The 21,649-nt window shown below is 53.8% G+C and overlaps 1 protein-coding gene across 2 annotated transcripts in view; it reads right to left on the bottom strand.

Moving 5' to 3' along the window:
* Dnah17 (dynein axonemal heavy chain 17) overlaps positions 1–21,649 on the bottom strand; it is a 115,342-nt gene that overhangs the window by 11,175 nt on the left and 82,518 nt on the right. Inside the window, exons 60-73 of one of the 2 annotated variants that reach the window (XM_032912054.1) lie at positions 19,791–19,998; positions 19,454–19,569; positions 16,457–16,649; positions 15,265–15,500; positions 14,365–14,487; positions 11,680–11,884; positions 10,195–10,359; positions 9,491–9,631; positions 9,102–9,272; positions 7,915–8,037; positions 6,234–6,427; positions 3,877–4,025; positions 2,069–2,196; positions 1,449–1,676 (exon numbers count right to left, since the gene is read on the bottom strand). In XM_032912054.1, the coding sequence (XP_032767945.1) occupies positions 1,449–1,676; positions 2,069–2,196; positions 3,877–4,025; positions 6,234–6,427; positions 7,915–8,037; positions 9,102–9,272; positions 9,491–9,631; positions 10,195–10,359; positions 11,680–11,884; positions 14,365–14,487; positions 15,265–15,500; positions 16,457–16,649; positions 19,454–19,569; positions 19,791–19,998 (2,380 nt within the window). Of the gene's footprint in view, positions 1–1,448; positions 1,692–2,062; positions 2,197–3,876; positions 4,026–6,233; positions 6,428–7,914; positions 8,038–9,101; positions 9,273–9,490; positions 9,632–10,194; positions 10,360–11,679; positions 11,885–14,364; positions 14,488–15,264; positions 15,501–16,456; positions 16,650–19,453; positions 19,570–19,790; positions 19,999–21,649 lie in introns of both variants that reach the window. The other variant, XM_032912053.1, reaches the window with a different exon arrangement.

Below are 21,649 nucleotides of genomic sequence, written 5' to 3'. Positions count from 1 at the left end.
TCATGCTGCACATGAGCTTGTAAATCGGAGTCTGTGCTCTGCATCCTGCGTGCTTGCAACGTAGGTCCTGGGGATTGAACCCACATTATCGGGATTGGTGGCGAGCACCCTTACTTGCTGAGTGATCTCACTGGCCTCCCAACATGGCTGTTAAGCCCAAATTTAGTGTATTCCTATTTTTTTAAAAAAGAAGCTGGCTGTGCTCTGGAGTGCACCTTCAGTACTAGCACCCGGGAGGCTGCAGGCTGGGCAGAGGTGAAGGCCCCCTGGCCTTGCTGATGGTGCCCTGCCCGTCTGTCACCCATAGACTTCTGCAAGAGTAGGAAGGGAAGACCACAGGCTTCAGTCATGCAGGGCCTGAAGTGTTCACGACTACCCTGTGCACCAAGGAGGCCACCCTGCCATACCGCACACCCTGCCTTCTCTCTCTGTGTGTTTCCCGTGTCCCGCATTCACACCCCTCGCCAGATTGTCGTCTGCTAGCCTAGGTCACCGGCTGCCATCAGGTGTCTTTTTACCTTCAGCCCTCTGTGACAGTGGTATGGGCCCTTTGAGAGCAGGCTGTGAATGGTTTGTGGTAGATTCATAGTCCATGTGTTATGTGAGTAAGGAAGTTCTGTGTTTCTCAGATGGTGCCCCGCCTGGGAAGATACGTGCGGGGAGGACACAGGATTCCAGAGCCTGGGGCGTGGGCTACAGCCTGAAGAAGTAGTGCGCGCCCGCAGATGGTTACAGTGGAGGGTGATGAGGAGAGCAAGGGGCTGGCAGGGACAGTGGCCACGGGGATGACAGGGCGGGAGGGCTGCAAAGCTGACTTGACTGAGAGGTTGGGTCAGAGGAGCCCTGTGTGGAGGGGAGGTAGAAACCCTGCCAGGCAAGCCTGGTACTCCCTGAAGTCAGGCAAGCCCCTGTACCCATCCTCTTCTATGGAGGGAACAAGAAGCCATCATGGGAGAAGGGCCTGACCACATGACTGCCTTGTTCAGGGCACTAGCAGAGGACATGTGGTCATGTAGTTGGAGCTCCAGTGGGAACCCATTGTCCCTCTAGCTGCAAGGCTTGGCGGCCCCAAATCAGATTTATGACTCCAGTGGGCAAGGTCTGGATCAGAGAGAAATGTGACCCAGGATGGGACAGGGCCTCCAGAGTCACAGGAATGACAGGCACCCCTGCCAATGACAGGGCAGTGACAGCGACCAGAGGCCATGCTGCATCCACGACTTCAGGGCTCGGTGAGTTTGCCCAGCTTTCAGGGGCACACTCTGGCGAGACATTAGTGTGCTGGTGTGCTGCAGGTAGGAGGCCAGCATGGAGGAGCCTCTGGGACTCGGAGGGGCATCCTAGCTTGCTGGGTCTGTGCCTCCTTTGCCTGGCTGTGCGTGCGTGCGTGCGTGCGTGAGTGCGTGCGCGCCTCCATGGGGAGAGCCACCTAGTCTCACCCTCCCTACCTGAGTGAAAAGGTCCAGCGCCTTGTGCAGGTTGGCATACATGCCCGTGGGAGGCTCGTTGGTGATTTTGATGGCGTTTTCCAGGATGCCCTGGGGGATGATGTGTGTCTCCACGGAGGGGGCAGGCTCTGCGCTGATGAACACCCGGTAGTCCTCGTGGCTACCTGAGCTGTAGCGTTCCACCTTCTTGTCCAGGATACTCAGCCATCTCGCCACCAGGTGAATGTTCTGCGGCAAGGATTCCTGTGCCTCAGGCCCAGGTGGACCCCAATGAGGAGCCCTGTCTCAGGCCCGGGTGGACCCCGTTGAAGAGCCCTGCCCCAGGCCCGGGTGGACTCCGTTGAAGAGCCCTGCCTCAAGCCCGGGTGGACCCCGCTGTGCCCACCCTGTTGACCCTAACTGGTGAGAAGTATTCCCAGTGGGTAACTCAGCCTTAGGATCAACCTTGTTTGTCCACCTGGGCTCAGAGCATAGACGACATGGTCCCCAGCACCCCTTTAGGAGCTATAAGAGGGTGTCTGGAGGGGCTCTGTGCTGGAGAGCCATAGAGATGGTGCCCCAGCAATGGGAGGTTCTGTCCCGTCCCCAGTGACGTGACCATGGTAGCAAAGAGCCCTCACCTGCAGAATGACCCAGTGTCCTTTCTCGGCAGCCACGTCCAGCGCATCCTCGGCCACCACCTCTTGTCCTTGTCCCAGGGACACGTTATGGAGTTTCCCATTGTCTATGGTAAATCCCAGTTTTTTCCCTGAAGAGGGGAAAAACAGGAAAAGTACTGGGTGATTCAGAACCATGGTTCGGGCACTGCATTCCACAGCCGGGAACACTACTCGCCTCCCACCTTGTTTATTGTGGGGTGGAAGGACACATCCCGTAACATGACCATGCTTTGGCCATCTGGAAAGGTGTGGCCTGGGGACATTCAGGAAACCAGCCCTGTGGTGCAGCTGTCTCTCTAATACCACCAGCACCACCCCAGAATACCTTGTGACCTTGAACTCCCTCTCCTTCTCCTTGCCTAACAACTGCTCTCTGCTTTCTGCCCCTGTGTGGTGGCCTGTTACAGGCTCTGGTCTCATGGAAATGGGACCGCACACGCCGAGACCCTCACCACCACTGTCTTCTTACATGAGCGCTATGCTTTTGACTTTCATCCAGGAGGAAGCATGGACTCGGGGTGGAGTTAACAACCCATAGCAAATTCTGGCTATGGCGTCTTAATTGTTTTGGGTTCTTTTGTTTTTTGTCTTCAGATTTGTGATGAGTAATTTTCCTTGCCAACATGACTAGGTATAGATTCACCACGGAAAATCCCTTCTAGATAGGTCTGTGAGGGTGTTTCACAAAAGAAGGGAGTGCCCACCTCAGGGCGAGTGGTACTGTCCCTGTGGGCTGCTGTCCAAGCAAGGCTGAGTAGCTAAGAGTGCTTCTCAACCTGTGGGTCCCAACCCCTTTGGTCCTAGAGCCATCTTTCCACTGGGTTCACCCAAGACCATCATAAAACACAATGTTTCCATTTTGATTCATGACAGTAGCAACATTACAGTTACAAAGTAGCAATGAAAATAATGTTTTATGGTTGGGGGGGTCATCACAGAATGAGAGGCTGAATTAAAGGGTCGCGCGTTAGCAAGATGGAGAACCGCTGAGGGAGAAGAACTGAGCTGAAGGCGTGACTTGACCAGCTGCCTCAGGTTCCCCTCATACTGTCCCCAAATAACCCCTTAAGTTTCCTTTTGTATTTTTCCCCCTCAGCTGTGATAAAAGTGATCCAGTCAGGGCTATTTCCAGTTGGGAGAGAGCATGCAGGAAGGCTCCTCAATCAGGGTCTCTGTTGCTGTTTGACCAAAAGCATCTTAGGGAGGAAAGGCTTTATTTGGCCTGCATCTCAGTCACAGCTCATCATGAAAGGAGGTAGGGAACTCACCAGGAACCCCAAAGCAGAGGCCATGGAGGGGCTCTGCTTGCTGCTCACTGGCTTGTTCTGTTTGTTTTCTTACAGCACCCAGGACCACCAGCTTAGGGTGGCACTGCCACAGTGGACTAGACCCTCCCACATCAACCACCAACCAAGAAAATGTCACGACGGCTTGTCCGAAGGCCAGCCTGGTGGGGGCACTTCACAATTGAGGTTCTCTCTTCCCAAATGACTTTAGCCTGTGTCAACTTGACATAAAACCTAGCCAGTTCAAAGGCTTGGCGGTCGACCTGCTTCTCAAGCCTTAGGGACAGACCCAGCCTTGGACTGGAAGGTGCTGTGGTAGCTCCTGGTATGGCATGCCCTCCCCTCTGCCCACCCCCATTTCCGCTGGCAGGCTTGTTTCTCTACTCCAGCACCCCTTGCTAGTTGCTGGCTTTGACCTAGCTCTCTAGGAAGTTCGGGGTCCCTCCGTGGGGTTTTGAATTGCGTTTCTGCGGTGGTGCTTACCGAGGGCCTCCACGTCTTTGAGGGGGTCGACCCCGGGGGATAGGATGAAGAAGATTGGTGTGGAGGGGCTGCTCTCTTCGTAGGACTTGGAGAACTCCACGCTCCGGCCTTCTACAAACTTACTACCCATCTTCTCTTCCACAAAATTCCTGCGGGGGTCAGGGGAACATGCTCTGTAGGACCATGGGAGGCTGGGCCCTGCTCTGGACCAGGGCTAGAGATACATGGGTGGCTTTGGCCCAGGCAGGTGGGCCGTGCTGGGTGGACTTCCTTTGTAGAAATCGAGGGGAGGGAAGTAGCATCTTGCTTTTTAAATTTTAATTAATTAATTAATTAATTAATTAATTAGTGTTTGAGAGAAGGTCTGGAGTAGTCTGGTAAGCCCAGGATGACTTGGTATTTGCTAGGTGGCTATGACGCTCCTACCCTCTGCTTTCCAAGAGGGTGGGATTACAGGTTCCTGGTTGTCACCACACAGTGCTGGGGACTAAACCCAGAGCTTTGTGCATGCTAGGCAAGCGCTGCACCCATGGAGCTGAATCCCCAGGCACACAATGGTATGCTCCTCCTTCAGTCCCAGAGGCCCAGGGAGTGGCATGAAGGATGCTGCCTGGCCTTGAACTGAGAGGCCTCCGGGGTACAGTGGGACAGTGAGGGGAGGAGCAAGCTCCGACCCGAGGGCCACCTTAGAGGCGCTTAGACTCCATCTTTATTACCCAGCCCCAGAGGTCCAGGTCCCTTGGGCGGTCCTCTCAGGGGTCCAGTGCTTAGGGTGAGCTTTGCATTTCAGTGTCCACGTCTGCCTCCATCATAGGTGGCTAATGATCTGTGTCTCCCAAGCCCAGTGTTAGTTTTGAGTGCAGGACCATGGCTGTGTTCCCAGGCTGTAAGCTTGCTCCTGGGCACAGCTGAGAGATGATCCAAAGGCCTTGGGGCTGGGCAGTTGGGTGGCTGTACTGGCTGGTTTTGTGTGTCAACTTGACACAAGCTGGAGTTATCACAGAGGAAGGAGCCTCCCTTGAGGAAATGCCTCCCTGAGACCCAGCTGTGAGGCATTTTCTCAATTAGTGATCAAGGGGGAAGGACCCAGCCCATTGTGGGTGCTGTCCCTGGGCTGGTGGTCCTGGGTTCTATAAGAAAGCAAGCTGAGCAAGCTTAGCAAGCCAGTAAGTAACATCCCTCCATGGCCTCTGCATCAGCTCCTGCTTCCTGACCTGCATTGAGTTCCAGTACTGACTTCCTTTGGTGATGAACAGCAATGTGGAAGTGTGAGCTGAATAAACCCTTTCCTCCCCGACTTGCTCCTTGGTCACGATGTTTGTGCAGGAATAGAAACCCTGACTAAGACAATGGGCTTTGAGGGTCTTACTGCCCATCTGAGGTGCTTGACACCTTTGCTTGTCCAACCCCTGCCCTGCCCACTATTTCAGGATCCTTCTCCCACTGCCCCCAGCTCAGCTGTATTAACATTTCCTAGCCTTGTCCCTTTCCGTCTGAGAAAAACAAAACAGAAAAAGTCCTCCAATTGTGAGTACATGTGCGTCAGGGCCCGTCTTTGGTCCAAGGGGGTTTCTGTGGGGACGTGAGTGTCTTTGAGGAAACCTGGCTATGTACAGGAAGGACGGAATGGGCGGAAGCCAGCCCCTCCCCTCGGAGCCTGGGCTCTAGGGTCCTCCTCTGTGCTGAGCCCCTCCCTCCTCCACACATATGGGAGGACTCAGGCCTTAAAATTACAACTCTTCCTTTACGATTGGCACATAATTGACACTAGCTTTAGGCATGGAGGGTCCCCTGTGCTTGGTGGCCTTTCTTTTTCCTCCCCCAAATGTAAGGGGCCCCCTTTTATATGGCTGGGGAGGACTATGCTTTCAATCTTAGGGCCTAATGAGGGAAACTCTGCTTCCCCATCCTGTGTGACATTGCATCCCCTACCCTGAGACACTGAGTACCAACAAGAACCTGGGATCGGGGCTAGGGTGTGGCCAGCAGAGGTTCAGCCAATAGACGCCAAGCATGCACAAGGCCTGGGGGGTCAGTCCTTAGTACAGCTTAAAACTGGGCACATGCAACCCTAGCACCCTGGAGGCAGAGATGGGTGGAGGGGGAGCAGAAGTTCAGAGGCCTTGGCTACATAATGAGTGAGTTCAGGGTGAGCCGGGGCTGCCGGAGACCACATCTACATCATAAAAGAGGAACTTAGCTCTCCAGGTCTGGGTACACCGCCCATGGCCATGGCCGTGCTAGCAAATGGACCCCCCCCCCTCAGCTCTGCCCTCCCTAGACTGGGGTAGGTAGGAGAGGAACTAAGGTGGTCACGTTTCTAGGATGCCCGGGGCCGGGTGCTGAGGCCTGCTCACTTGACGGCGTAGGTCATGCGGTCCGGCCTCATACAGCGCACCATGCACAGCTTCTGCAGGGCAGTCTTGTTCTTCCATTCCTTGGGGAAGATCTCCTTCTCCGGCGCTTCCGACTCCACCAGCTTTTTCCACCGCTTGGCGGAGCCCTCGATGTCATTGTCCAGGTTTTTGAACTCGTCCATCTCCGACAGGGCCTAAGGCAGATGTGGGTGGCGCAGTGACCATGGGGACGCCCTGAGTCAGTGGGCGCCTTCCCCAGACGGCCCTCAGTGGGCGCTGGGGAGAGGTGTCAGGAAGACTGGAGCTCTGGGGAGGGTGACAGAGTGACCTGTCACAAAGATCACCCTGTCCTTCCTGTCAACTGCAGGCCAAGCTTCTGCGGGACACATGTGGCCTGGGGACTCACTTCGGCTCCTTTCCCTCCAAGGAGGGTGCTGTCAGGGATAGCTCTGGAAAAGTAGCTTTGATTTACCAGATGTAAATGTCTCACAGGTTCACTGCCGCTGTCTGCTAACCTAGGCCTCGTCCTGGAAGCTTCTAGCCTCCGTACAATCTTATCTTGGCCTCTGAGACTTACTGCTGAATAAGTCAACCCTTTCTGGCTTTTTCTGAACTCTGACTGACTGGTTCAACTCAGCTGTTCTGGTTCAAACTCCACTCCAAGCTGACTGATTCAGTCTGGCTTCTCTCTCGGCTTCTCCTGAATTGCTCTGCTTGACCTCATACTAACTTTGGTAATCTGTTCTCATTTTCTGGTTTCTTCTCAGTGTCTGGCTCATTCTGTCTTCCCTGTGTCTAGCTTGTTTTCTCTTCAATGTGCCTCTGTACAACTCTCCTGGTAAACTGCCTCCTCCTCCTCCCCTCTTCCTCTTCTTCCCTCTTCCTCCTCCTCCTCCTCCTCCTCCCTCCTCATCCTCTTCCTCCTCCTCCTCTTCCTCCTCCTCTTCCTCCTCTTCCTTCTCTTCTTCCTCCTCTTCCTCCTCTTCCTCCTCTTCCTCTTCTTCTTCCTCTTCCTCCTCTTCCTCTTCTTCCTCTTCCTCTTCCTCCTCCTCTTCATCCTCCTCTCTGTCTCTGTCTCTCTGTCTCTCTGCACTGTTCCCTCAAGTAGCTTCCCTCTCCCTTCTCTTGAGAGTTGGGCATATCCTGTTCTGCCAAATCTTTCTCTGATTCGTCACTTTATCTGCCACTCAATTAGACATCACTTTCACACATGGGTGTTTCCTTCTACAAACTTTACAAACCTCACTGTTTGGGATTAAAGGTGTGTGCTAAGGCTGAGCCACACCACTACTAGAAATGGTAACTGACACAATCAGTAACTGACACAATCTCGGGGTTCACAGTGTGCTCAAATATCCCGCAACGTATCTCGCCTGGGCCACTGCCTTCCTCTGGTCAGTTTGGATTGCAACTTGAAACCTGGGACCTGAGGGCTCTTGACAGTGAATCTGGGAACCTGAGGAGTGACCAGACCTGGGACAGCAGGGCAAGGCCGAGGGATGCTGGCACAGAGTAGCCTGGGACTGGCTGCAGGTTCCTGTGGATGCCACTCTCCTCTGGACCTGAGCAGGCTGGTGGAGACTGGTGATGTTCCGCCTAACACAGGTGCAGGCTTGTAACGGGGCACCGGCATCCTCAGCACTGGTTGGAAGGGGGTTCAGTACTAAGTTCGAGGACCCACCTTGATCCCGCCCCAGCTCTGGTGTTGCAGGAAGTCCACAGGTGACACAACGCCTGCCTTGAAGGGGAACCGCAAGAGAAAGTCCAGTTCCACAGGATTCAGCTCCTTCTTCATGGAAAGGACCTGGGGGCAGGGGCGGGGTGGACCACAAGGGCCTTTTGGTTTTATGTTTTTAAATCAGGGCGAAACACATGTGAAACACGTCATACTTACACTAATGCACACAGCCCAGTGCCATCGGTACACTCACAAGGGTTTGCAGCCACAATTTAGTTCTAGAATATTCCTACCAACCTAAGGAAAAGCACCTATGTGCTGATGAGGTCTCAGGCTGCACCAATATGTATTCTAGGGAGCTGTGAGATGTCTCCCATAAGCGGCCTACATTGGGATCTTTGGGTGTGGGGGTTTAGGGGGTATGCGGGTGTCTGGGTGGTTGGATAAGGTGAGACCAGGCCCCACTGGCTGTCTTGGAGATCGTATAGCCTTGAACTCACAGAGCTTGGCCTGCTTCTGCCTCTTAAGTGCTGGAATTTAAGGGGTACGCCATCCTGACTGGTCTATGGGATTATGATCCTCAAGCCAGCAGTTGCTGGGAAGTAGGGACAGGTGTGCCGTGGCTCAGGGAGATGGTTTGTTCAAAGGGTGTCTACCCCATCCTGTTCTCTCATGGCAGAGGGATATCGGTACAAGATGTCGCACCTAGACCTTGGCCCTTTTCCAGTGTCCAGAACTGGGACACATAAAGCTCTATCACCTTGGGCAGTCCTTTCAAAAGTGACTGAAGCCACTGTCCATCTGTCAGTCTGTCTTTTTCCTTCTTTCCTTCCTTCTTTCCTTCCCAGGAGGCCCTAGCTATGTTTCACAGCTAATGTTGACCTCCTGGGCTCAGTGTTCCTACAGGCTCAGCCTCAGTGCCTTGTCTCTGGGCTCACGCCACATGCCCTGCTGAGACAGGCCGTTCAGCCAACCGGACTGAACTCAGACCTTCCAATACTTCAGCAGGAGTGTCCGCACACGGACGCACGTGTCCTCCCGCTGGGCTGCCTAGCAATGTGGAGCTGGCGTGTGTTCACCAGACCCTGCTAGGGGGTGTACTGTGGAGTCTGCGCCCCCGACACGAGCCTGGGGGCTGCCAGTGTGGGTGCACAGGCTGCAGTCTGGGGACAAAAGGCATCGTGCGTTACCTGGAAGGTGACTTGAGCCAAGAAGATGAGCTTGTCCCGCTCGAAGAGCCCGCGTGCCGTGTACATGTACACAGAGTAGGTGATCTCGTCCGTCAGGTTTATCACGCGCTGCCTCACCTCCTCGGCGGGTGGGGTCTTCTGGATGGCTTTCTCAAACACCACGTTGAAGGCCTGGAGAACGGCCAGGGTGAGCTCGGGGATTCTGCAGCTGCGGCTGCGGTCCCCGGCAGCTTCTGGCTAATTCTGACTGGGGTGCCGTGGGGGAAAGGTAGGGCGGAAAGACCCACTCCCACAGCACCACTCTCTGGTTCCTGCCATCTTGTGTGCTCCCTGACCTTGGGGTGGCCTATTGACTTGGTCCCCTGGCCTCGTGCCCGGGGGTGGCTGACCTTGAGAGAGAACTGGTAGATGGGGTTGATTTTGTTGAGGTCGTTCAGGATAAAGTAGAGCAGGGAGGCCCTTTCGGCCGCTGGGCGGTAGTTCTCTCGCGCCTCATTGATCTTTGTTTCTGTGATTTTTGCCTCTTGGACCTCAGGACAGACAAAAGGCGCTTGGAGGGAACCACCGGGGAGACGAGCCACTCAACACGAGGACCCCACTTCTGCCCCAGCCCTTCATTCCTCCCACGTCCCCTAGAAGGCCTTTCAGACAGCAAGATGCCACTAGCTCCCTCTGTCTATCGCTGTGATAAAATGTCCCAACCTGGTGGGAGGAAGGAGTTGTTCTGGCTTACAGTTCCAGGCAACAGCCTATTATTGTGGGGAATTCAGGGCAGGAACTTTAAGAGCATCACATCCAAAATCATAAGCAGGGAGAGGAAAAGGCTCGTGTCAACACTCGGCTAGCCTTCTTCTCACTCACACGCTCTGGGACACTCTGCCTAGGGGATGGTGCCACCCACAGTGGGGTGGGTCTTCTCGCACCAGTTAATAATCAAGACTGTCTTGCACAGACATAACCGTGGGACAACCTGGCCTACTTAATTCCTCATTATGACTTTGTTGAAAGTCACGACAAATCGTTGCAGGTACCCGGGTGTACTCAAGCAGTGGGCTGCCTAGCCTTCTGTGTGTCCCTATGGGGACAGGCCTACCTTCTCTTCAATTTCATTGGCTGTGTGCTTGGTGGTCTCTAGGTTTTCCACCAGGGCAGTGTCTCCCAGAAAGTTCCCCGACGCGGCTGACAGCCGAGCCAGTAGGGAGTCTTCCAGTTCCTTTAGCACGATCTTGAACTCGTTCTGAGATTTGGTGAGGTTTGCCTGTGGGAGCGACAGGGCCCCCGGGGGAGCAGGGCAGCGGTCAGTTGGGCCCTGGTCTCACCTCTTCTCCCTGGTCTCTCTAGAGTGGGGGCCCAGACCCACAGCAGGAGGGACGACACCCAGCATGTAGGGTGGCCATGGAGGTGCCAGCCTCCACTCCAGGCTGCCAGGCCAGGCCTCTTGCTGTGGAGACCGAGAGCCATTGTGTGTGGTCGAGGCAGAGCTGAGGAAGTGGCTGGCCGGTACAGTTGGCCACACTTGGTGTGTGCATGCATGTTCGTGCTTGTGGTCATGCATGAGTGCATGTGCATGTGTGAAGCCCAGAGCATCAGGCTCAGTTGTTTTTGTTGTTGTTGTTGTTGTTGTTGTTTTGTTTTGTTTTAAAGATTTATTTATTTATTCATTTAATGTATGTGAGTACACTGTAGCTGTCTTCAGACACACCAGAAGAGGGCATCGGATCCCATTACAGATGGTTGTGAGCCACCATGTGGTTGCTGGGAATTGAACTCAGGACCTCTGGAAGAGCAGTCAGTGCTCTTATCCACTGAGCCATCTCTCCAGCCCTCACCTTGTTTTTTTTTTTTTTTTTTTTTTTGGGAGCTGGGGACCGAACCCAGGGCCTTGCGCTTCCTAGGCAAGCGCTCTACCACTGAGCTAAATCCCCAACCCCTCACCTTGTTTTTTAAAGATGGGGTTTCTTACTGGAATCTGGGGCTCACACATTAGGCTAGACTGTCTGGCCAGCAAGTCCCAGAGGCCCTCCTGCTTCCACAACCTGTCTGCCCCAACCCTGGGATTACAAGTACACAGCAGCCTTTTCTAGGTTCTGGGGTGTGAGTGTGTGTGTGTGTGTGTGTGTGTGTGTGTGTGTGTGTGTGTGTGCGTGCATGCATGCGTGTATGCATGTGTGTGTGTGTGTGTGTGTGTGTGTGTGTGTACACTCATGTATGTCAAACTCAGTCCTTGGATTATACCTCAAACATATTACTGTGTGAGCTATGTCCCCAGCCCAGAACCATGAGTTTTATTTATGCTGCTGCAGGTTGAACTGAGTTTCAACATGCTAGAAAAAGGCTCTGCTACAGAGTCCCAGCCAGGCAGCCACGGAGCCATTCTGGGGACCGGCTTTGATCTTCAGTGCCATCTGAGAGGACTGCTGGTTTAGAACTGAGTTTGGGGCAGGAGGAAGGGCTGGTGTCGTTGGCTGAGGTCCCGGGAGCTCGGAAACACGTGTGGCCCACTGTAGCCACGTGAGGTCCATGGTGGCCCACAGGCCTCCCACCTGACCCATTTCCGGCGTCTGCCAGAGGCAGGTACCTTGAGCTGTTCCAGATCCGGGCGCTCTTTGGCCACCACGGCGGCCAGGAGCTGGTCCTCGAGGCCGTCTCTGGTGACCAGGAAGTTGATGAGCGTGCACTGTGCCTGCATCTCCGGTTTGTAGTGGGGGTTGAAGTACTTGGTGTGAAGGATCAGGCGGAAGCTGGGGTGGTACTCCACCTCCTTGTCGCCGATCTTAATGAACCTGGCGGGTGAGGAGCAGAGTAGGACAAACCTCAGCCACAGGGCCACCACACCCGAGGTTAGTGGCCCATCCACGCTTCCCCTATGCTCCTTGACTGACAAAGAGCTGCAGGGGGAGCACCAGGCCCCTGGAGGCCGTGTTTATCCTTTACTCTGGTGGCTGTTTTGTCTGCCCAGGGAAGTTCATGTGCATGGACGGAAGCACTGTTAACTCCAGCTCCTTCCACGCTCGGTGCTGAACACCAGCGTGTGCCCCCATGATGACGCTCTGCCGAGCAACCCTGCAGCTGCCCGTGGGTCACTCCTCCCCCCTCCCATTCCCCCTCTCTCCCTCCACCCCCACCCCTGCAGTCTTTGAAGAGCAGCATTTATGCTGGAGGTAGGAGGGGCTGGGGGCCTTGTCAGAGTCCAGGACATCACAACGTTCACACTGGACATCACCCTTGTCCTGGGCTGCCGGGCAAGCCCCAGCACGGGTGGTTCCTATCTGCTCTAAAAGTCCATTTACTTCCTCTGTGTTATAAAAACAACGAAATGTGGTAGGTCCAGTCGATGGACGGTCCGGCCAATGGAGGGTTACTCAGGTGGGAGAAGGCACGCAGTACTGCGAGATGCTGGAGGGTGGAGGATCCCTGCCAATGTGACGCTAAGGGCAAAGTTCCAGGCACAGAACGATATGCCATCAATGTCCAGAGCGGGCAGAGCCACGGAGACAGAAACATGCTTAGCCGGTGCGGGGTTTCCTTGTGGGATGATTAAGACTTGGAACAAGACCAGGGTGGGGGGTCATACGGCGAGGCAACTGTGCTGACAGCCACGGAAACGCTCACTTACTGATAGCGTTCTGTGCGATTAACATGGGGGAGGGGCAAAAGGAGGCCCAGTGGGTAAAGGCTTTCTGCCAAGCTTGGCACCCTGGATTTGATCCCTGGGACTCACGAGGTAGGAGGAGACGGCCAACACCCGTACGCTGACCTCTGACCTACGGTCCTGGGGCACACACATGCCCACGACACAAGCGACGTGAATAAGCGCGTGCAAAAGTATTGTGGAAAGTGAGAAGGGAGGCTGCACCCTCCCGAGCTGCTGGTAGCTAATGGCCGCTCGGGGAACGGGGTCACATTCTTCAGTAGTGTGGTCACTGCTCTGTTACCCCGTGCCCTGGTTAATGGCCCCACACCCATGCTCAAGCAAGCAACCCTAATTAAACTCAGTGGGCCATTAAAACAAAGGGGGCTCAGCAGTTAAGAGCACTTGCACTCTTCCAGAGGACCCAGGTTCAGTTCCCAGCACCCACACCGTGGCTCAGAAGTGTCTGTAACTTTAGTTACAGAGTCGTCCTCTTCTGGCCTTCACAGGTACTAGGCACACACATGGTGCACAGACATGCATGCAGACAAAACATCCATCTGTATGTGTGTGTATGTATGTGTGTATGTGTGTGTATGTATGTATGTGTGTATGTGTGTGTATGTATGTATGTGTGTATGTGTATGTGTGTATGTATGTATGTGTATATATATGTATGTGTGTATGTGTTTGTTTGTGTGTGTATGTGTATATGTATGTGTGTGTGTATGTGTGTATGTATGGTTATGTGTATGTGTGTGTGTGTGTGTGTGTGTGTGTGTGTGTGTGTGTGTATGTGTGTGTGTGTGTGTGTGTGTATGTGTGTGTGTATGTGTGTGTATGTGTGTGTGTGTGTGTGTGTGTGTGTGTGTGTGTATGTATGTGTATGTGTGTGTATGTGTGTGTATGTGTGTGTGTGTGTGTGTATGTATCTGTGTGTATGTATGTGTGTGTGTGTGTGTGTGTGTGTATGTATGTGTGTGTCTGTGTGTGTGTGTGTGTGTCTGTGTGTATGTATGTGTGTGTGTATGTATGTGTTATGTGTATGTATGTGTGTGTATGTATGTGTGTGTATGTATGTGTGTGTATGTATGTGTGTGTATGTGTGTATATGTATGTATGTGTGTATGTATGGTTATGTGTATGTATGTGTGTATATGTATGTGTGTGTGTATGTGTGTATGTATGTGTGTGTATGTGTGTATGTATGTGTGTGTATGTGTGTATGTATGGTTATGTGTATGTATGTGTGTGTATGTATGTGTGTGTGAGTACACACACACATTGACAGTAGAAGAACATGTTGGGAAGGAAAAGCTTCAAAGGGAGTTGGACGAGATGGAGGTAAGATGGAAAATATGAATTGTGAAGGATATTTTTAAGAAGAACTGTGAGCCTCAAGATTTTGAAATGAAGGAAGAGAGAGAGAGGCCAGGCACTGTGAGGGACCCTACACAGTCATCCCTCGTCCCTGGGGTGGAGCTGGCCTTTCTAGTCCCGTGGGGCACTTGGGTCCCTTCTGCCCTCTCAGCATTTAGTGAGGGGAGGCCCTTCCTTGCTCCCCTGAGCTGGTGCTGACCTGGGGGGGTTCATTTTGGGTGGGGCTGGGGCAGAGTGGGCGTGGCTTCTCACCTCCCCTTTTTGATGGTGTTCCGGCCTAGCAATGGATCAAGCACGGGGTCTACAGTCTCGCCAATGTTCTCGATGAGTAAGGTGTCACCTTCTGAGATGGCCTGCTCAATGATGTCCAGGTAGCTGGGCACAGAATAGAGATAGGGCATGGCTTTGGGGGCCTGGGAAGCAAGGCAAGCCCTAAGAGGTGGCAGCCCTGGCCCTGAGGAAGGAAGGATGTGTCCAGGAAGCTCACCCAGGAGTCAAGACCAATTTCTCCCTTCCCAGTCATCTGTGGGCTTACAGGTTGGGGGTTGGGACCTATGGCTAGGACCCTGGGTGACAGTGGGAGGCGAGGGTGGGAGGGTTCTCCGGCCTGGGAGCCAAACGTTCTGCCTGCTCTGTGTGGGCCTGTTCTAGGATGCCAGGAAGCTGCCTGGCAGCCCCTGTCATCCCCACGCTGATGGCTCTCATTTCTCTCGTGGGACCAGAAAGCAAATCACACATGAGGTGAGGGACCAGCCTGGAGCCCCACAGTGGGACAATGGCCAAAGGGCCTGGGTCTAGTTGCTCTTCCCTGTGGAGCTGAGAAAGGGGGCTGACTTGATTCTTTGCTGCTGGACCAGCATTTATGTTTACAGACCCACTAGTCAGTTCAGGGCTCAACCTGTGTGGGCAAGCAAGCCTGGGCTGCTTCCTAGCGCCCCCGCCCCCCATACTCACATGCAGAGGTACATGGGATACATGTGTGCGCACACAGCACTGGCCAGTGCCGGCTGCACCCTGGGCCCCCAGCTACCTAATAAACACAGGAGGCCCAAGGCATGGCCATCTACCTCGATCGTGGGGCCTGAGGGATACGTATACACAGAGATCCCGATAGCCTCACCACCTCCTAGCCCTGCCCGGCACCAGCCGCACCTCTTCTGCCCCAGACGGATAGCCTTTAGTTCACTGCCGTATTTGTTTTTGATCCACTTGATGCCTTGAAGCTGGGCATCCACAATCAGTGGCCAGCGCTCCGTGTTGCATAAGATGGTGGCATTCTCAGTGGACATGCGGTCGCTGGGCAGACCCTGGTTGTTCCAGGTGGCCACGTCTGCGTCATCGGTCAGCAGAGTCAAGGGATCCAGGCCTTCCGTGATGGGGATCGGAACCTGTGAGGGAGGGAACCTTTCTTTCCGTGTCTGTCCATCTGTCTGTCCATGTTTATCTGTTTCTCTGTGTCCCCGTCCAACTATTCATCCATTCGTCCATCTGTCCATTGTCCATCCATGCCTGTCTGTCTGTCTCTGTCTTGTGTGGTGTGTGTCCCCATTCATCTGTTCATCCATTTGTCCATCTGTCCGTCTGTCCATCTCTGTGTGTGTGTGTGCCCTGGGGATCAGACTTAGATCTTGAGGCTTGGCAGCAAGTTGCCTTACCCACTGAGCCATCCTGCCAACCCTCTGCCTTACTCTTTTTAAAATTTGCCTTTATTTATGTGTGTAGTGCTTTGCCTGCTTGTCTGTGTGCGCAAGTCTGTGCGTCTCTTGGAGGACAGACAGAAGAGGGCATCAGATTCCCTGGAATTGGAGCTACGGGTGGTTGTGGGCCTCCAGGTGGGTGCTGGGAACCAAACCCAGGTCCTGTGCAAGAGAACCCTTACCCGTGGAGCGGCAGCCCTTAACCGCGGAGCCGTCTCTCTGGACACACTCTGGCTTCTGCTGAAGCGGGGGCTCACTCATTCAGTGAGTCTGGATGGCCAGAAAGCCCCAGAAATCCTGCCTTCACCCTCACACCCCAGCACCTGGGGTCACAGGGTACACGCTGCCGTGCCTGGCTTTTTATTAACCCACGGGTGCTAGGGATCCAGACTCAGGTCCCCACGTCTCCGCGACCAACACTTCACAGACTGAGCCAGCTCCCTACGGGTTCACATTGCGTCCGGGTGCTGACGTGCGTCTGGGCCACGTAAGCTGACGACCGAGCTTGTGGAGGAGCCTTCAGGTGATGTCAGCCCCAGCAGATAAGGCTGCGGGAGCCCCAGCGAGGGCGCCGCGTGGGCTGCGTATCTGCCCTGCGGGGTTGCCCCTCTGCCTCCCCGAGTCCTAACCACTGCAGCGCCTCTTACCTTTAAGTTATTGACGTAAGGGATCCAGAATTTCTCCATCAGCTCGTTCCGGTACTTCTTGGTGAAGTAGCCCACGTAGGAGACAAAGGCAGAGATGAGCAGCACATCCCCGCACAGGGTAACGCCCTGGCTCCGGAAGTTCTCCACCGACTCAGCCCATCGCACGTTTTCTGAAGCCAGTCCTCCCACAAGTCTGCCAAGGGAACAAGGAACAAGGGGAGGTGCCTGGGTGAGCTAGATAGTACAGGGATGGTCTGAGAGCTGGCCGGTGGGCCCGCCAGCCGGCAGACAAACTGTCACGTGGACTTGTGTGGATAGCAAGGTGACCTGAGACGTCTGGTGCCCATACCGGGTCTCCAAATGCTCGCCAGACTTGGTGGCTGAGCAGTATCTCTGGAGGGAATTCATAGGAAACAAAAAAGCAGCACGTGTTGGTGACACCTGGGGATGCTGTGCCTGCCCTTGTGCCCTGGCCAGGCCACCTGTGCCTACGTCCCTTCACTGCACCAATGCTCCTGTGCTCCACTGGCACGCTCAGCTGGCAGGCAGGGGCATCTGTAGGACAGTGTGGCATCATGGGACCGCTGGCCCTGTAGGAGTTCCAGCCTGTGTGTGGACCTTCCTAGGCCACCAACCGGAAGACTGGTATCCAGTCCTGAATGGTACCCCGCGGGTCTGAAAGTGCCGCCCTGGGGTTAGTACTTCGTGTAGGTGCTGTGCCCAGTGGCCTTGCTTTCAGGCAGCCCAGAGGCTGCTCTGCTTTTCTTAACTGATGCAGTCAGTCACCTCCCTCAGACAGATGGGGGTGGGGCATCTGTGCCACCAGCTAAGGCGGCCTGGGACCTTCCCAGAGTCCCCAAATCATGCTGACCACTGAGTAAATCAAGGGCTCTCAGGCCCCAGGATAGGAGACGATAAGAAAACAGGTGTTTGTCGAGTGGAACTGCTACTTGAACTCCAGCGTTAGAGACTGGATCTAATGCTTCAATTCAGTCGGGAATCTGCCATGTCCAAACTGATAAAGCTCCTTGTCCCCAATTGGCTTTTGATCTATGCCAGTGGCCAATGGCTGGGTAAAGGGAGACAGGACAGGACCCCTAGAGTTCTGAGAGCTATAAAGGGGACTCACCATGACTCGGTGAGGGGTAGGGAGGGGGGAGACAGATGAGATTTGGAGCTGCAGAGGGAAGATCATCCGAAATGTAGGTGAAAGGGAACCGGCCCCTGGAAGGGCTGCCCAGAAGCAGCCCTTGGACAGCCAAGACCAGTGGACATCACAGAAGGTAAGAGGGCAGCAAAATTAAAAGTTGGTTCAGATGGTGTTGAGCCAGGAGTACTGGTGGGAGAAATAGGCTAGCCGTGGGAGGATTACAGTGGCCCAGCCTTTGAGTAGCCAAAGCATTTCAAAAATAAGCTAACGTGTGTGTGTGTGTGTGTGTGTGTGTGTATGTGTGTGCGCATGTGTACATATGTGTGTGCCTATGTATTTGCATGTGTGTATGTGTGTGTATTGTGTGTGTTTCTGTATGTGTGCATGTGTGTGTGCATGTATGTATGTGTGTATGTGTGTATGTATGTGTGCATGCAGGTGTGTGTGGTGTGTATGTGTTTGCGTGTGTGTAGTGTATGTATATGTGTGCGTGTGTGTGTGTGTGTGTGTGCGTGTGTGTGTGTGTGTGTGTGTGTGCGTGCGTCTTTCATTGGAAGATCCAGAGAGTTCCTCAGTGGCTGGAAGCCCGTGACTCGCCAGGAGCATAAAGCGGGGCAGCCAAACTCCAGAACTGTGCTGTCCCACCTTGGAGGCTGTGAGCCCTGCGTGCTGACTATGGGCCTGTGGATGGCAGGCCTGTGTAGGTGCATTTTTGTTATAAAATACACACTGGGGCCAGGGCTGGTGGGGACACACTTGTAACCCCAGCATTTGGGAAGAAGGGTCGGGAGGATCACTGCAAGTTCAAGGCTAGCCTCGGCTCCAGAGCAAGAACGTCTCAAAGGCTGAAACAGCAGAGGTGTGGCTGTGGCTCAGTCAGTAGGAAGGTGGCCCAGCGCACACAAGGTCAGGGGTTCAGTCCCCAGCACTGAGGAAATCAGGTATGGTGGTACCTGCCTGTCATACCAGCACTTGGGGAGTGGAGGCTGGGGGGTAGAAACATAGGAAGTTTGAGGCTAGCTTGGGTTTCCAGGGCTTGGAGCAACAAGGCAACTTTGTGGTGGTTCTCTGCTGATCACATGTGGGTGTGATAATGGTTTAGATACGTGGGGCTGCACACCCGTGGGCCGTATTTGACTCCTGGGACCAGCACTACCCTGCAGTCCAAACCCATGACAGTTCACAATGCCGAATTTGAGCGCACTCAGACTGTAGAATGCCAGTCTGGAAGAAACACCCCACCTGTCCTGAGCACGGCAAGTTCCTTTCTTGTTGGTGACTCACACACATCAACACCTACTTACAGAGGATTCGTAGCGGGCTAGCAAAGTCCTGACTGTGTGTGTTGTTAACGTGGGCACTAGTCACGGCCATGCCACTGACTAATGCCCCTCGGGAGGGGTAATGCCTTTCCAGGTGAGGCTCAGAGCACTGGTCATTTGTGAATAATGGCGGTGCGTGCAGAGCCCGTACACCTCAGCTTTCTGTGCCTCTCCCTGCATAGCTATGGCTGGGATGGACGCTAATTCTACTGAGTTGGATTCTGGTGCTTCATCCACAAAGACCTAGACATCATTCCCGGAGGACATTGGTCCACGTGCTGCCTGAGAGCAAGGGATTCTGGACAGTTCTCTGGGCAGGCCTGGGTTCCTGGGAAGTCTGCCTTCTTTGAAGAGGGTCCCTTTATGGGGCTGGGAAACAGGAGGCGTGGCCATGGTGAGGGGCTGGCTACCTATTAATCAGTGAGATCACCCTGTTGGAGGCGTGGTCACGGCGAGCCCCCGCCCACCGTCAGCTAATAAGATTACCCTGTAAGAGGCCTGGGCCATGGAGAGGGCCCCGCCTACCTGTTAGCCAATGAGATCACCCTGTTGGTGGCATCCGCCTCCTGCTGACACTTGATTTTCTCACCTGTTGCTTTCTCAAACGCGGAGGTGAGGTTGTTCAGGTTGGCATTGAGTTCCTGAAAAATCAAGTTGGAGCGATTTTCCCAGCTCCTAGAAGCTCAGGGCCTCAAGGCCCTGCATTTCCCCAACCCATAATCCCCTGGCTTGCTCTATGGTGCCTTCCTGTTCATGTCATTTACTAATCCGTGACCTCGGGCTGTGCCAGGGTGTTTTAAGCAGAAACATCGATTGGCAGGGAGTGGCGTCTCACAGGGCCTCCTGGTTGGCGAGCACTTACAGCAATCTTGTTTTTGATCCGGGACAGTTTGTCCTGTGCTTCAGCCAGCTCTGCATTGGCTTCCTCCAGGGCTTGCCTCTTGGGCGCCACATCGCAGTAGACCTCATAGAAGCGCACGATGTTGATGCACCAGGAGCACAGGCCCGCGGCAGCTGTGGACTTGGAGCGAATGAACTCAGGGTCGAAGGTGGGGTTGCCTTGATACGGCCTGGGAGGAAAGAAAGCACAGGTGCTGAGCAGAGCCATGACGGGACACGCCCTGGTCCCCGCGTCACATGGCTGGCTCTGCATCTCAGGCTATGTAATGGCAGCAGCACTGGGAGATACTATTTCTTTTTTTTTTTTTTGATTCTTTTTTTTGGAGCTGGGGACCGAACCCAGGGCCTTGCGCTTCCTAGGCAGCGCTCTACCACTGAGCTAAATCCCCAACCCCTCTTTTTTTTTTTAAAGATTTATTCATGTTAATGTATGGGAGTGCACTGTCGCCGTCTTCAGACACACCAGAAGAGGACATTGGCTTCCATTACAGATGGTTGTGAGCCACCATGTGGTTGCTGGGATTGAACTCAGGACCTCTGGAAGAGAGCAGTCATTGTTCCTAACCACTGAGCCCTCTTCTTTCTTTTTTTGGCAAGTGTATGTGTGTACTTGTGTGCATATGGGCACTTGTATACGTGTGTGTGTGTGTGTGTGTGTGTTTTGAGACAGGGTTTCTCTGTGGAACCCCTGTGGTCGTGGAACCTTTTCTGAAGACCAGGCTGGCCTCAGACTCAGATCTGCCTGCTTCTGGGATTAAAGGTGTGCAAGCCATGTCCAACCTTAAAATGTTTCTCCATCAATCTCATGAGGAGAGGGAACATGCTGAGAAACTGATGGAGCCGCAGAACCAGCGAGGTGGACGAATCTTCCTGCAGGATAGAAAGAAACCTGACCGTGATGACTGGGAGAGCGGGCTGAATGCGATGGGGGTGTGCACTGCACTTGGAAAAAGAGTGTGAATCGGTCACTACTGGAACTTCACAAACTGCCTGCTGACAAGAACGATCCCCACTTATGTGACTTCATTGAGACGCATTACCTGAATGAGCAGGTGAAATCCATCAAAGAACTGGGTGACCACGTGACCGACTTACGCAAGATGGGAGCCCCTGAATGCCGGGGGCTCTGGCATGGCAGAATATCTCTTTGACAAGCACACCTTGGGACACGGTGATGAGAGCTAAGCTGACGTCTCCAAGGCCATGTGACTTTACTGGTCACTGAGGCAGTGCATGCATGTCAGGCTGCTTTTATCTTTTCTATAAGTTGCACCAAAACATCTGCTTAAAAGTTCTTTTTTTTTTTTTTTTTTTTTTTTTTGGGAGCTGGGGACCGAACCCAGGCCTTGTGCTTACTAGGCAAGCGCTCTACCACTGAACTAAATCCCCAACCCCTTAAAAAGTTCTTTAATTTGGGGGTTGGGGTTTAGCTCAGTGGTAGAGCGCTTGCCTAGGAAGTGCAAGGCCCTGTTCGGTCCCCAGTTCAAAAAAAAGAACCAAAAAAAAAAAAAAAAAAGTTCTTTAATTTGTACCATTTCTTCAAATAAAGAATTTTGGTACCCCCCCCAAAAAATGTTATCACGTTTTATTTGTTGAAAATGTTGTTTCATTTTATTTGTGCATACGTGCGTGTTCTTTGTGCGTGTTCCTGCAGTGCCCACGGAGGACAGACGGAGGAGGAGGGACAAGCCGTGGGAGTCATTTCTCTCCTTTCTACCGTAGCACGTGAGTCCTGGAGATAGAACTCGGGCGGTCAGGCGCGGTGTTGGGCACCAACTGAGCCATTTCATCGGCATCGGCACCGACACCGCACTTTTCCTG

This window comes from Rattus rattus, chromosome 9 (genome assembly GCF_011064425.1).
Source record: "Rattus rattus isolate New Zealand chromosome 9, Rrattus_CSIRO_v1, whole genome shotgun sequence".
Taxonomy (NCBI): domain Eukaryota; kingdom Metazoa; phylum Chordata; class Mammalia; order Rodentia; family Muridae; genus Rattus; species Rattus rattus.
Note: the sequence above shows the minus strand (reverse complement) of the source record. Positions and strands in the feature narration are given on the sequence as shown.